The sequence below is a fragment of the Eubalaena glacialis genome, chromosome 3, assembly GCF_028564815.1.
Source record: "Eubalaena glacialis isolate mEubGla1 chromosome 3, mEubGla1.1.hap2.+ XY, whole genome shotgun sequence".
NCBI classification, from domain to species: domain Eukaryota; kingdom Metazoa; phylum Chordata; class Mammalia; order Artiodactyla; family Balaenidae; genus Eubalaena; species Eubalaena glacialis.
The window spans coordinates 95,780,372-95,794,558 of NC_083718.1; the positions used below are offsets into that span (position 1 = coordinate 95,780,372).

A 14,187-nucleotide genomic window follows, 5' to 3' on the forward strand; every position below is an offset into this window, starting at 1 on the left:
GTGTAGCAGCAACAGCACTGGACTAGGAGACAAGAGATGCATTAGTCATTTGTAAAATGAGAGGGCTGGACAAGATCAGGCATTCTTAGAGTACATGATTCATGGATGGCTTCAGGGTCTCTGGACACTGTGAAGCCATCAACCAAATTTTGCACATAAGCATATACATTTTTCTGGGGATAGAGTCTAGCTGTTTTTAGATTCTCAAAAGGTCCAGAATCCCCAAATGGTTTAAAAATTACAGACTGGATTATTGTGGAGACTTCTCCCAGTTCTAAGATTCTAAGGAAAACCAATGTCCCAGCTCCTTTTGGGGTCTAACCTGGATGGGTCACTGACTTCGTTTGTTTTTTTAAAGCCAGGAGTGAGTGCTCCCTCTTCACCAATCTGCTCCTTCCCCAACAAAATCGGCCCTGTTGTGCAACATTCTTCATTTCATACAAACAAGACTATCTCTTGCCCAGACAGTAGGATTTAACTTGTTTTAATGTAGTCTGCTATAAAAACAGGTGAGGACTTCTGCACGGTACATTTGGCTTTACAACTGTTAATGACTAGTTAATGCTTGTGCAATGCATTGCACAGCATTATAATCTGTTGACCAGTAACATAGCTTTTGCAACATGGGATAAGACCAAAATTGTGCATCACAGAACTTTTACTTAGCACACACACACATCTACAGCAAACTTAAATACTTATCTATAATACCTAGCTGGATTATTGGATCCATTGCAGTATTGTGCTTATTTATCTCAGAAGATAGGCAACTAGCAAAAATACACATTTCTTTTGCATTTCCCCACCCCCATATTACACTGTAAAAGAAATACATTATTCAGTGCACTTCCTAAGAAATAAACTTCCTTATAGTATCTCTCTCTCTATGTCTATGCCAAAACAAAAGAAGAGCACAATGCAATTTGTAAGATTACCATTTAAAGCAAGAGGTAATAACACTCTGGGATTATAGCCCCCTCTTCTGCTTAGAAAGTTCAGCTATTTTATCATCCAGTTCATGTGACTATGCACGGGAATAAAACTTAACGCATGATTGCTCTGGGAAGTTTAAGATAACCCCTTTATCATTTGGTAGACACGCTGGGGCATTAATAGTATTTTAATTTTTTGATATATTGTCTTTAGTCAAACCATAAGCTGTGCAGACACCAATATACTCCATAGTGATTTATCTTGATTTCCATCACTTGCTTTTCCCCCATCAACTCATGCTGGATTAAGAGGAAATAGATTTAAATTATAGCAGGTCAGTGGCTGCTGGATAGATGTTGGCTAGAAGAATGTATGTGAGGACACCAAGGCCTCTTCATCCTTGTGGACACAAAATCATGTACCCACCATGTCTGAGCTGGGTTGCAGACAGTCCTGTTTGGAAGAGAATAGTCATTATACTCTACGGAGTTTGTTGGCTGTGCTAGCCAACAGGCTGGAAAGTCTGGAGGCTTCTGTCCTCACAAACTTGCTGTGATGGAAATGCCAGAAGTTTCTAGAATGAAAGAGGCGGCAGCTTGGCAGCTTGTGGGCTAAATCCAGCTGCAGAAGTGTTTAACTAGCAGTAAATTTTTTTGGATCGGTTCTTGATATTTAAAAATGAGAATGTTTCTCATGAAAATTTGGATCTCATAAAAATTTTAGGAGCTGGTAACACGGATTTAGCATTCTCGCATGGCAACAAGCAGCTGCAACTGAACAGGGGGCGCCCTTTTTAACGGGGCCTGGGCACTTCAGTTTGCTAACGCTCCCACTGCCCCCAGCTGTCATACATCACTTGAGCGACCGACCTGTTTCACTCAGTTATATGACCAGTTGAGTTTTGTGACACTGGGTTGGTTTGGCTTTGTCTTCTTATGATGCTGAAGACCTGATTTCATTTGAAATTTTCCCCTCCCGGTGGACAAGATTCCTCCTTTGATTGACTGGGTCCCAGCTATATCTAGTTGCTTTGGTAGGTAATCTTAACGTGCATTTCTACTCGTCCTTTATGCTATATTGCAAACTCCAAAGATATAATCACACTAATATTTATGTGTTTAAGTGTGTGTATGTTAAACACGTAAAGGGGTGTTTATCTATACAGATATATGTATACTTCTATTTAGGCAAAAGTTAATTTGGTTCCACAGATAGACACAGAGTGCTGGCAGCTTGGAGAAAAGTGTAACAATTTGCTAAAACCTGTATAATTCTGACTTATAATATTACAAAGACAGTGAACTTTAAGTTATTGCTTTTTCATTACAGAATTCTGTTGCAAACTTTTATACAGAATGAGTAACCATTTCCTATTCAAGTAATAGCAATCGGAATCAGAAGTTCCTTACACAACAGTAGATGCCTGCAGATATTTTTGAAGGAGATGTGATTTCACTGTATTCAAAAACTTATGCAGGAAACTGGGAGCGATGTAATTTTTCAAAAGTACAAGAAAATCAGCACCCCAACTGCTTAATGTTCAGGAGGGTTTCTCAAGGGCTCCATAAAGCTCAGCTTTGTGGCGAGTTCACACCCACCTTTAGGATTCCCATTCTACTTATGCAGCCTTGTTTCTGAACACAAAGCTTGTATTAAAAAACAGTAAAAGAGGATTAAAAGCAGTGTTGGTTTTTAACATTCAGAATTCACAGAGGGTCTCATTTTTTGCAGTTAAATGATCCATTTTGTGTTACTGCTGCAGAATCACATTCGTATGAGTCTAATTTCAGGCACTTTTAAAACATGTTCATCCGGAATAAAAAGTCTGCATGAGCCACTTGCACATAACTCAAAATGAGTGTTGAGTGACTCTAGTCCCCAAATAGACAGGAAATCACCACCTGGTACTCAATTAGCTTTCTCCATCATAACACGATGGTGACTGCAAAGCTTAGACATCTTTGAGGTGCCCTTCTAGCTTTAGCACAAAGATGTGAATCATAAAAATCCAAACTACTTAGTTTCTACCTAAAAAATACAAAAAGGTGAGATACACTAAATGTATTACACAGATAGTTTCAGCTACTATCAAAATAAATAACATGATCTGACTCAATGGTTTGACTCTGAGCTCTTGGATGAAATCTGATGGAATGTCAAATGTGGAGACTCCCTCCTAGGGACTAGCTACTGGTAGGCAAAAGTATCTCAACGTCCTTGCCATTGGCTACGACAGCATTAGAAGAGCAGCTGCTGGCAAGGTCTTCTGTGGTGGTCAAAGAGGATGCCTGGGGATGAGGTTTGCTCGGTGGAGTGGCAGCAGATGGAGAAGGAGTGAGGCCAGGTTTCTTGGGTGGGATGGGTGGAGGGTTTCCTCTCTCAGCTCTGGGGATGGTAGGGGACTTGATCCCTGGAGACAGGGGGCTCAGAGGACTAGACACTTTCCCTGGAGTAGGTGAATGGCTGCTGTCACCTCTTGGGCTGGCCGTGTTGGCCAGATTTCGATAGTCTGTGCCAAAGGGAGAGCTGTTGGGAGACACGGGCTTGATTGGTCCTTGTTGGCTAGTGAATCTGGAGAGCACCTGGGTGACTGTGTTTCGGGCCAGCTGCTTGGCGGCAGAGTTGTCTATGAGGGTTGGGGATAGATCCCTGGATGGAGGGCTCTGTAGACCACTAGCTTGTTGGTCCTGATCTGCTTGGGACTGAAATTTGTGCCGAGCTGCATGGAACCGCTGGTTGATCCCTACTTGGTAGGATGACTGGTAGCCAGGGCTGCTAGCTGATGACCCCAATAAGCGCTTGGTTAGTACTGGTGAAGAGCAAGGAGAGGATGTGAGAGAGGAAGAGGCAGTGCTGCTGGGGGACAGTGAGCTCCCACTGGAAGGGAGGTGACCAGGCGCTGGGACTGGAGTCTCTATTCCCACAGGACACCCACCATTCTCTACTGCTTTCTCTTGGGCCAATCCCACAGGCTTCTCTCGTGGAGGCGCTTGGTTTTCTACACTGCTGCCTGTAATCAGCTCCTTGGTAGTTTGCATTTCTGGGTCAAAATGTCCATTGGTTTTTGCATAAGAGTAAGCAGGAGTGGTGGGACCAGGCAGCCCTGTGGCTGTTGGCAGCCCTGTGGCTGTTACCTTGGCCGTGCTGCTCCCATGGGTTCTTTCTGCCTGAAAACTCTCCGTTTGGCAAAATACGGACACTAGCACGGGCGGCTCAGTTGCCGTGCCTTTAGACAGGGTTACTGGTTTCTTCCCTTGCTCCCCGGGGCTACTTTGCTGGTGCAAAGCCTCTAGGTCCTTCACTATCTTCTTCAAACTCTCCATCTCTTCTTTCAGAGTTCTGGTCCGGTTCTCTTCTCGGTTCAGCTTCGCTCTCAGTTGTTCCCTTTCAATGTCAAACTCAGACAACTGCTTCTCCACCTGGGCCTCCGTCTGCAAGCTCCGCTTCCTCTCAGCAGCCAGCTCTTCCTCCAGCTTGCTCACCCGACTCTTCTCCTTCTCTAGTTTCAGGCTCAGCTCTCCCGCCTTCTGGCCCTCCTCGGCGGCCTTGTTGGTGGCCTTCTTGCACTCGCGCACCAGCATGGAGGAGAGCTGCTTGTGGCGGGAGCGCTCCTCTTCCAGCTGACTGGAGAGCTTCTTCTGCTCTTTTTCAAACTTTTTCACTTGGGACTTTTCAAATTCCAACTGCAAAAGAATGCCACCACACATCTTGATTAGAGTAAGGAAACAGAGAGATACTGAAAAACTCTTATCAAGTAGAGTGTATCAAGCTAGCTGTTCTCTGGCACATGGGATTACCATGTATGCCATGTGCTTGCATCAAATATTTAAGTATCAGAACACCTACCATAAAAATGTACACACTACGACTTAATCTTTCTTTGATGATTTAGGAGGCACGTCTAGTTCTTATTGTCTCAGGGTTATTGTGGGAATCTGAATCATCATTGTGTTTTATGTTATGGAAAGTTCAGAGGATTAGAACCAATCAAAACAGCAGAAAACCATATCAACCAGATTTTGTGATGAATGCTGCTGAAAACTTTTAAAGCTTCAGTAATAATTCTTTCTGGTCTTAAAAACAAACAAACGTAAGTAGTTGCATTTGAATCATTCTTCTTATACAAATGCCATCTGCTTTAATCATCATCCCAACCCTATTTAAGGCACAGAGTGAGAGGGAAAGGGTTGAAGGAACCCTTTTAGTCAGTGTTTTTCAAACTCTGAGACTCATTCATGGAGGGCAAAACCATATAGTGAGCCGTGATCAGAAATAAAAAAAAATGAAATAGAAGCGAAAATATCAATGTGTATTATAAGCAGTAAGGGTTAGGTGTGATTTCATGAGATTTTTGTTTCAGGCATATGTATATATGTGTATATATACTGGGTTGTGATGTAAAATGTATTTCTTACTAGGAGTCCTAAGTCAAAAAAAGTTGGAGAGTTCAAAGTTAGTGTTCCCCGAAGTGTGTTCTATGGAACGACAGTCCCATAGTGAATGATCTATGTTAAAAGATTTTATGAAAACATAAACTTGCTAAACACAGAATACCCTATCTTGTTCTTGAAGACTCACAGCGTGCTTCTGCCTACTAAAGGGTCTAACAAATTGAAGTTAGAAACCTCTTTAACTTTAATCCAGTAATTCCCAGACTTATTTGACCACAAAGCCCCCTTTTCTTGAGCAACACCAATTTACACCCTGCAGAATAATCTTCAAGAAATGCTACTCTAGGCAAATGCTGCTCTGAGCCCCTCCACCTTAATTACCTGTTGAGTCAGCCGCTCTCTCTCCTTCTCCAGCATGTAGGTGACATCATCTCCTTCAGCTGTGTCCTGTGCATGCCTTTGCCTTTCTTCCTCAAGGTCTAGGATTACCTTTAAGGAATTAAAAAAAAAATCATTTTCAAATATCAAGGAGTCACACTTAGAATACAATTAAATACTAAGTGTCTTTCTAAGCACCCAAGATCATTCCATAGATAAATAAATAAGTAAATCCCAGTCAGGGCCATCAAGGAGCACACTGTCTAGAAGGGTGAAAGAGATGCCAGCGATGTGCTAGGAAACAATACAGTACACACTTATCCGAGGTAACACGAAGTGGCATGTAAATAGAAGAGAGCAACTTATTAGCTGTAGGGGCTGAGAAGGTTTCAGAGAATTAATAAAAGTTTGGTGGGACTAGGGGACAGGTGTAGGTGATGAAGCAAGGCAGGACCATGGAAAGCTGAAAGCTGAGGCTCTCCCTTGATGTTCAAATCACTGGAGGTACCAGAGAGTGAAGCCTAGAATGAAACATTTCAAATAGGTGACATCCTAACTGTGCCTTGCTTAATTAATATATGCATTTCGTGGACAGTAGATAAGAGGTGAAAAGACTCTCTTGACTTTATCCTGCATTTGAAAAGGCTCAATTATTGAGATCTTAGGTGGAGATTTTTCACAAGGCTTTTTAATTAACCTGCCTACCCCATTCCACTTACCCTTGTGCCAAGGGATTAAGCCCAATTTTAAGAATACAAATTTAAAGGGACATTTTCCCACATAATCCTGCCTACAACTGCATAGTATTCCAATGGCTGTGGATTTCTTCCTAGCTTCTGCTCATGCTTCAGAGGTGCCTTGGCCCAGACCTCCCTAGGCCAGAGCCCTGTCATCCCAATGGCCATTTCCTACTGTTTCTCCTCACTAACAACTGTTATGAATGGAGAGAGAAAACTTTCTGGGACTCCTTTTTAAATACAAAAATGAAAACATTTTGGTGTATTTCCTTCTGGTTAAAAAAAAACTTTTGCAACTTAATAGAAAGAACAGCTTTTGGCTAAAGGTGGTATATCATCTCCTCCCCCTTCGGAGAGCCGTCTAAAATGATAGAAATGGGATGAAAAGAATAAAAACCCACAAAGTCAAAAACAGAGACTTTGGCAGACAAGAAATTTTAATAACATTCTGAAGAAAGAAAGTGGCTGGAGGAGTGGTAACTACTTTGGTACGGGGGAGGAAGCTGCTTTGCGCTGCAGGACCCCAAGGACATATGGAACCTGCAGGTGGCAGATACTGCACCGGAGAGGTGAGATGTAGGAGAGAAGACAAGGGCACTGGCTCCAAGTTTGTATTTTCAGAAGAGTTATTCGTTCCCGCAACCTGATTCCTGTACACAGAATGCTCAGCCAGGCATCTACTGCCCGGGAATACACCAGATGTTTATCCTCTGAAGAAACATAATGTGACAGGCTCCAGATCTAGTAATAACAGATATGACAGAGAATGACGGTGAGGAAAGGGTATTATGTTTGTTTAGGGGAGATGGCAGGGGTGGAGAGAAGGGAGGTGGGGTGTAAGATAATGAAATCCACATCTATAATAAAAGAAAGGAAATATAAGTGTCTAAAATTGATAAAGCAAGAGAGAGCAGTATATCAGTTAGAAATATGGAAGTTAGCTGCCAAAATAAACAGTTAAAAGAAAGAAGTGGTTGTCTCTAATATTGAGGAGGAGAGAGAATGGGAAGGGGTGGACTAGGGAACCCTATTTTTCGTAATAAGCAGAGTAACCATGTAATTGACTGTTCAAACCACTAACATGTCTGAGAGCCAAAGCGGGTATTGTTAACAACTATGCCAAGGCAACAGGCTTAAACTGGAATTTTCTCAGGCAAACTGGGACTATATGCACCCTAATTATAAGCCTCTAGTTTGATGTCTAACAAAGCCAGTGTTCTACTTTGATAAAACACTTAAGATCAGATAGGCAGCTGTTTTAAAATATTTAATACTATCTTACATTGAAATACAGTGTTAGGGAATTTTGAATTTTTTAACTCTTCCTCTCCCCAATCACCTAGAACCATAAATTATCCCAACACTACACCTTCAATGGGCATGACAGCCAGCCAGCCCTTCAGTACAACTCAGTTACTTCATGTACAAAATAGAAAACAGGCCTGCCTATCAAACAAGGATGTTGTGAAGATTTTCTTATAATATTACGTAAAAGCCCCCAAATTTAGGCAACTACCTCAAACTCATTGACACCTTTTAAATTGGGGCATAAATGTCTTCAGATTACTTCAGTCTAGTCCAGAGGTTAAACTTTTCTGGGTCTTGGAGAACTCTGAGAATTCAAGTAAGGATATGGGAAAAAAACTCATTTTCTACAAAATGCATAAACTTTTGGCATTCTGTATATTTTCTGGGGGATCATGGAACATCTGAGACCCATTCGTGGTTAAGAACTCCAACTCTGGCCTTTTGTTTGGACTCTGTGAAGGGAAAGAAAAATCATGGGCAAGACCTAAGCCCTTAAGCACTTTGTCAGATGCATTTTAAGCACATGGCTCTCTAAAGCAGGTAACCATAAAAGTAAACGAAGGTCCATCAAACTGCAGCTGCTAACCCAATTTTTTCAGAATAAGATGCTTCCTACTAAATGCACTGATGTCCCCCCTTGTTGATATAAATGTAAACCAATAGTTCTTAAAAATGCAGACTCTAGCCAAGCATTTTTTCCAGGCCAAATCTGAGCCATGAATGATAAGTCGGGGAATGAAATCACAAGCACTAGAAGAATTCCAAGGAGATGAGGTAGAGGAAAGCACAGGTTTGCCTTCCTATCTCAGGGGCTGTAAGACCTAGAAAAAACACACACACACATACACACACACACACACTTTCCTAACAGGGTAGAACAGCTTTAAGGTAAACAACCCTAGGGACTGTTTATGGTTTCATGAGAAGTAAAATGCAATGAAACTCAAAACCAGAAATAAATGAAAATAATCTATTGGCTTGTATGTTTATAGTCAGGTAAATTCTCTAATTCTCTCTCTCTCTCTGATATAGCACTCCCCAAATACCTGTTAATCTTTCTATTTATCACTTAAGTAAGCAAAGAGAGAACACTCCGTTCAGCTACAAGGCTTGGTCAAGCCCCAGTTTGTTGCCAGAGTTTGGATGACCAAGAGCTGAAAAAACATACCAAGTGTTTTGGAGTGTCATATATCAAGAAGAAATGCCATCTGAAATAATGCGTCTGGCACACTGCCTAAATTTAACATTTGGAATGACCTGCATTTTCTATCTCCTGGCTCTTAGGTAAGCTCAGGGGCTTTTTTACACCTGTGAGACCTCCCAGTTAAACTACTGTGAGAGCTGGCAGCTGACAAGGAAGCGTCGGGCATTTCAGGAGTTTGCAGGCGCACGTCGGCGGTGAACCCACCTTGCGGTGCCTGCTCTCGGCGGCAGCCAGCTGCGATAGCATGCGCTCCTGCATGTTCTTGCACTGCTTCATCACCACCTTAAGGATCGACAGCGGGTTTGTGCAGACTGGCTGCTTCTCGCCATCGTTCTTCTCCTTCAGTGTTTCAAAGTCTCTCTGGAGTGCCATTAAAGGATCACTGATGTTGTATTTTCCATAGCGTTCTTCAATGAAAGTATCTCTGTGTTGGGCCTGGGAAAGAAGGGAAAATAAGCATTTTGCTTTCAAATACTGCTGAGGAGGGGATCTGCTAGTAGTTAGACGTCAAAGGTAGTGGTGTGAGTATGAAGTAACCATTTGACCACAAATCAGACAGGGTCATCTAAGTATAGAAACAACATCAGAAAAGGGGCATAGCAATATTAATGGGAACAAATACTTATGTAAAGCTAAGTACCAGTTAGACATTGATCTAAGTGTTTAGGTTCAGGTTATTTAAATTTTACAACCCTATAAGGTAGTGCTATCATCTCCATTTTGCAGATGAGAAAATTACTACGGAGAGGTCAAGTGACTTGTTTCAGGTTACTCATCTAGCAAGCTGTCAGAATTGGGATTTAAACCCAGGCAGCCTGGCTCTAGAGTCTGTGACCTTAACCACCACACTTACTGCCTCAGCTTATGAATGCTTCTATTACCAACAGGTATATCTTATCTTTTCTGTGCTATGGCGTTTGCATTTCTAAAATACGGTAAGCACAATACCTTTAAGAGTTTATATGTTTAGAGTCCTAACCAGGTGGCTGTAGATAAGTAAAGGACACTAAAGATATTTTTACATTATAATCGAGGACTGTTTGTGATTTGTCCGCATAGAACTTCACTCAATTGTTGGCCAGTCAAGAGGGTGGAGGCACTCACCACTAGAGGTGCAGACAAAGTCCTTCTACCTGCTGCCAAATTCCACCCCCCTCTTCTAACCTCTGTTCAGCTGTCTTCCATCCTCCTTTCTGTCCCCTTCAGGGCTTGGTGAGCTTTGGGGATGAAAGGGAACTTGAGCAGGGAATGTGGGCTGGTGCTTGGAGTCTGGCCTACGGCTTTGGGCCTGGGTGCCAAGTCAGGTCGAATGATCAGGAAGGGAGTGAAAGGAGAGTCTTAGGCTTCCCTCTTATATCTGCTAGGAAAGACTTGAAGTACTATTTCATATAAGCATCATATATTACGCGCAGGTGAACAGAGTGAAATTAACAATTACTTTACTAAACAGACATCTAAATGTTTCCTGAGACATTTTACAAAAAAAAAAAAAAATGAAGTGTTAATAGAGGGTTGAGGAAACTTCCTCAAAAATCATAGCAAAGTACTATATAATTTAAGCTTTCAAATGAAATCTACTTATGAAAACTACTGTTATTTCTCAATTTTAAAAAATTATTTCATCAGGAGCTACCACCACCCACAAATGGGAACCCATTTGAAAAGAAAAATACACAATTCAGCGACCATGCTTAAAAAACAAAAACCCTCAAGAAAATAAAGCAAACATGGGGTTTCTCTGACATGTTTCAGTGCTGAAAATTTGATGCCTCCTTCTTCATTAGAGACTGTCCAAGTTCAAGACTCAGGAATTAGCCTTGTGTTACAAATTTGGGTTGGTATCAGTTGGCAGATGTTCAAAGCAGAGTTAGAAGCCCTGGCGGTTTCACTTCTGGCTGGACTACAACTGTCGTAAGTGATGACATTACTGGAGTATTTGGGTGACATCTGCATACGAAATATTTGAAGCGTGAAATTCAGTTGTTCCTTTAAGTTACTGATAACCATCCTCCTTACCTTATTACAAGTGTGCGTGTGTGTGGGTGTGCACATGTGAGCATGTGAATTGAAGCGGGGAGGGATTTGAAAGACAGAATCCTATTTTTTTTCAGGTCCAAATTAAAAGGAAATTTTCAGTAAAATTTCAAAATAATCTTGTCTATTTAGGAGAGAGGAAGACAAGACCAATTCCAAAATTGGCTATTTTTATTATTGTTTTTTAAGAATCATGGCAAGAATAGACAAAAAAGCTAATTTTTAGTTACATATTTAAGAGCATTAATGTCAAAGAACATGGGACTCATCAAGGTTTTCTTTTCATTAAGAACATCTGTTTCTTTAAGTTCAGGTATAAAAACATGAAACTGATAACCCAGGATTCACTGAAATTATCTGTAGCTATTAATGTCCTAAGGCAAATACATGTTTAGAAAAACAGACAAAGGAAGCAAGAGAAAAAAAAAACTCTTTAAGAAGTTGAAATTCCACTTTTCTGTCACATCTTTTATTCATGATTACTGTTTCTGTATGATTAGCTATGGAAAAGAAACAATTATTGGTACTAAAATTGGTTGAGTAGGGCAAAAAGGAAAAAGTGAACCTGAGTATTTTTATGACCTTTTCCTTTTCAGAACACCATGGAGAAAGTGGGATGGGAGAGCAGAGCTGGGAGTACAATTCATGATCTTGATGATGCTAAGAAGCTGCATCTGCTAAGAAGCTCTCTCTCTCAGGTTTGAGTATATAGTTAACTAATCCTTAAAAATATGACTTTTTAAAACCCACACTGTTATTATCCTGTAGAATTAATAAGCATCACAGAGTTACAAGTAATGGATGAGGAGCTTCTTTGGTGAGGTCTCAGACTTCTCTGAGAATAGTTGTTAAGCTGTCTGTTTTCTCTTGAAGTATTTCACAGTAATTCCATAATCACTTGCATAGTAATTACAAGTTATACAAAATTGGTAGCTTCACACATAAATGAAAAGAATCTGCGGAATAATCTAAAAAAGGCTCCTTGTCACAAAACAATTCTTTTAAGTACATTCTAATATGGGACCCGAATATGGGAAAAGTGAATTCTGTATTTATTATACCAAACACTGGATTGGAAAATGGGAGATGGAATATAGTATTTTCCATCCAACTTAATGCTTCAGTCAGGTGAATTGTATGTATTACACATTTAACAGCACAAATAATAACAACAATAACCAAAAATAGATGTTAAGATTTGACAAATGAAAGAAGAGCTTTAGTGGAGGTGTGCATTGGTTATCTATTCCTGCATAACAAATTACTCCCAAATTTAAATGCTTAGTAAACATTTTTTATCTCATACAGTTTCTGAGGGTCAGGAATCTGGGAGGGGCTGAGGACTGAGCTGGGTGCTTCTGGCTCAGTGTCTCATGAGGTTGCAGTCAAGCTGCTGGCCACGGATGCAGCCATCTGAAGGCACGACTAGGGCTGCAGGATCCATTTCCAAGCTTAGTTGTTGGGTTAGGCCTTGGTTCCTTGCACGTACTGGCTTCCAACAGAGCAAGTGATGTGAGAGAGTGAGAGACAGACATACATAGACACATCAAGATGGAAGTCACACTGTCTTGTAACCTAATCTCAGAAGTGACTTACCATCATTTCTGATGTATTCTAGCAATCACACAGACCAACCCTGGTAAATGTGGGTCGGGGGGACTACTTAAGGGTGTGAATATCAGGAGGGAGGACCACTGGGGGCCATTGTGGAGGCTGGTTATCAACATGAATGACTAGACATGCTACCACTACCATTTATGTTTCAGGTCAAAATTTAGAGGCTAAGTACCTATACTAAAAACTATCAAGGCTGAGTTTTAATATTTTAATGAAATTTCAGGTATTTTATAAGAACTTTAAAATGATCTGGATTTCACTTTTGGGGAGAGGAGTTCAGGAGTACAGCTAAAATCAATCAATTTCTTGCAATTTCATTATTTTTACTACAATGACAACACATATTTTAACTGAACAGAAATTCCTACATTGTCAGAAAACACAATGATCTTTATTTCAGACAACAGTAAAGTAACTGGCTGGTTAGACAGATTCAATGATAGAAGATATTACTATAGCAGACAAAACATACTAGTCATCTATTACTCATTTATTTTTACTGTTACAGGCTGAATGAAACACAGCACTACTGAAAGCTTAAAATAAAACCACATAATATCCTTGGATATACCATGTTTGCTCTCCAAAAATTTCAGCTTTGCTATGATAAACTACAAAAAGAAACATGAAGCAATCACCATCTCTCTATAATAAATAAATAATTTATTATAATAACATATATGTATATATCATATATACATAAATAATAGTTCAATAATATTATATGCAGATAATAGTGTGTGTATATACATATATATATATATATATATATATATATATATATATATATATATATATATATATAGACTGCATTGGGTCTTCGTTGCTGTGTGCGGGCTTTCTGTAGTTGCCACAAGCGGGGGCTATTCTTCATTGTGGTGCGCGGCCTTCTCATTGCAGTGGCTTCATTTGTTGCAGAGCACAGGCTCTGGCGCCCGGGCTTCAGTAGTTGTGGTGCGTGGGCTCAGTAGTTGTGGCGCACGGGCTTAGTTGCTCCACGGCATGTGGGATCTTCCCGGACCAGGGATCGAACCTGTGTCCCCTGCATTGGCAGGCGGATTCTTAACCACTGCGCCACCAGGGAAGTCCCGATAATGGTATAAATTATATATATATTTCAATCTTAAAATAGGAAATCAATCTCTTTATTCTTTGGATGATAATCACCAACATGAAAAGTGGTTCCAAATGTAAAGGTGAAGAATTATGGCCCATTTAAATGGGGGCTTATATTTAAGTACAAGGTTTTATTTTCAAGACTCAGGCTGATACCAGAACTGTATTAGGATATGCAATTTTGCCATTTATTGCCAATTCTGAAGTGATACTTATAAAAGTAAACAGCAATATAAACATTATGCCTTTAAAAATATCTGAATACTTCTATGTCAGGGATCAGAAAGACAAAAAACGTGATTCCAAAATGGTTTTTATTAATGTTACCAAAAGCATGTCAAAAGGAATCCTTTTTACACACAATTTGAATCTATTAATCTTCAAATCATTTATACTCTGGAGTCCCTAATAAACTATAAATAGCTGCCTGAACAGCTGGAAATAAAGCAACCATTCTGGATAAAGATGA

At 40.4% G+C, this 14,187-nt stretch overlaps 1 protein-coding gene across 2 annotated transcripts in view; it reads right to left on the bottom strand.

Annotated features, from left to right (window-relative positions):
- Positions 1 to 607: 607 nt before the first annotated feature.
- Positions 608 to 14,187, bottom strand: part of CTTNBP2NL (CTTNBP2 N-terminal like) — a 65,813-nt gene continuing 52,233 nt past the window's right edge. For both annotated transcript variants that reach the window (XM_061183684.1, XM_061183685.1), the window contains 3 exons: positions 9,156 to 9,386; positions 5,706 to 5,813; positions 608 to 4,616 (listed from right to left, as the gene is read on the bottom strand). In XM_061183684.1, coding sequence (XP_061039667.1) covers positions 3,117 to 4,616; positions 5,706 to 5,813; positions 9,156 to 9,386 — 1,839 coding nt within the window. In that variant the 3' untranslated portion in view covers positions 608 to 3,116. The remainder of the gene's footprint in view (positions 4,617 to 5,705; positions 5,814 to 9,155; positions 9,387 to 14,187) is intronic.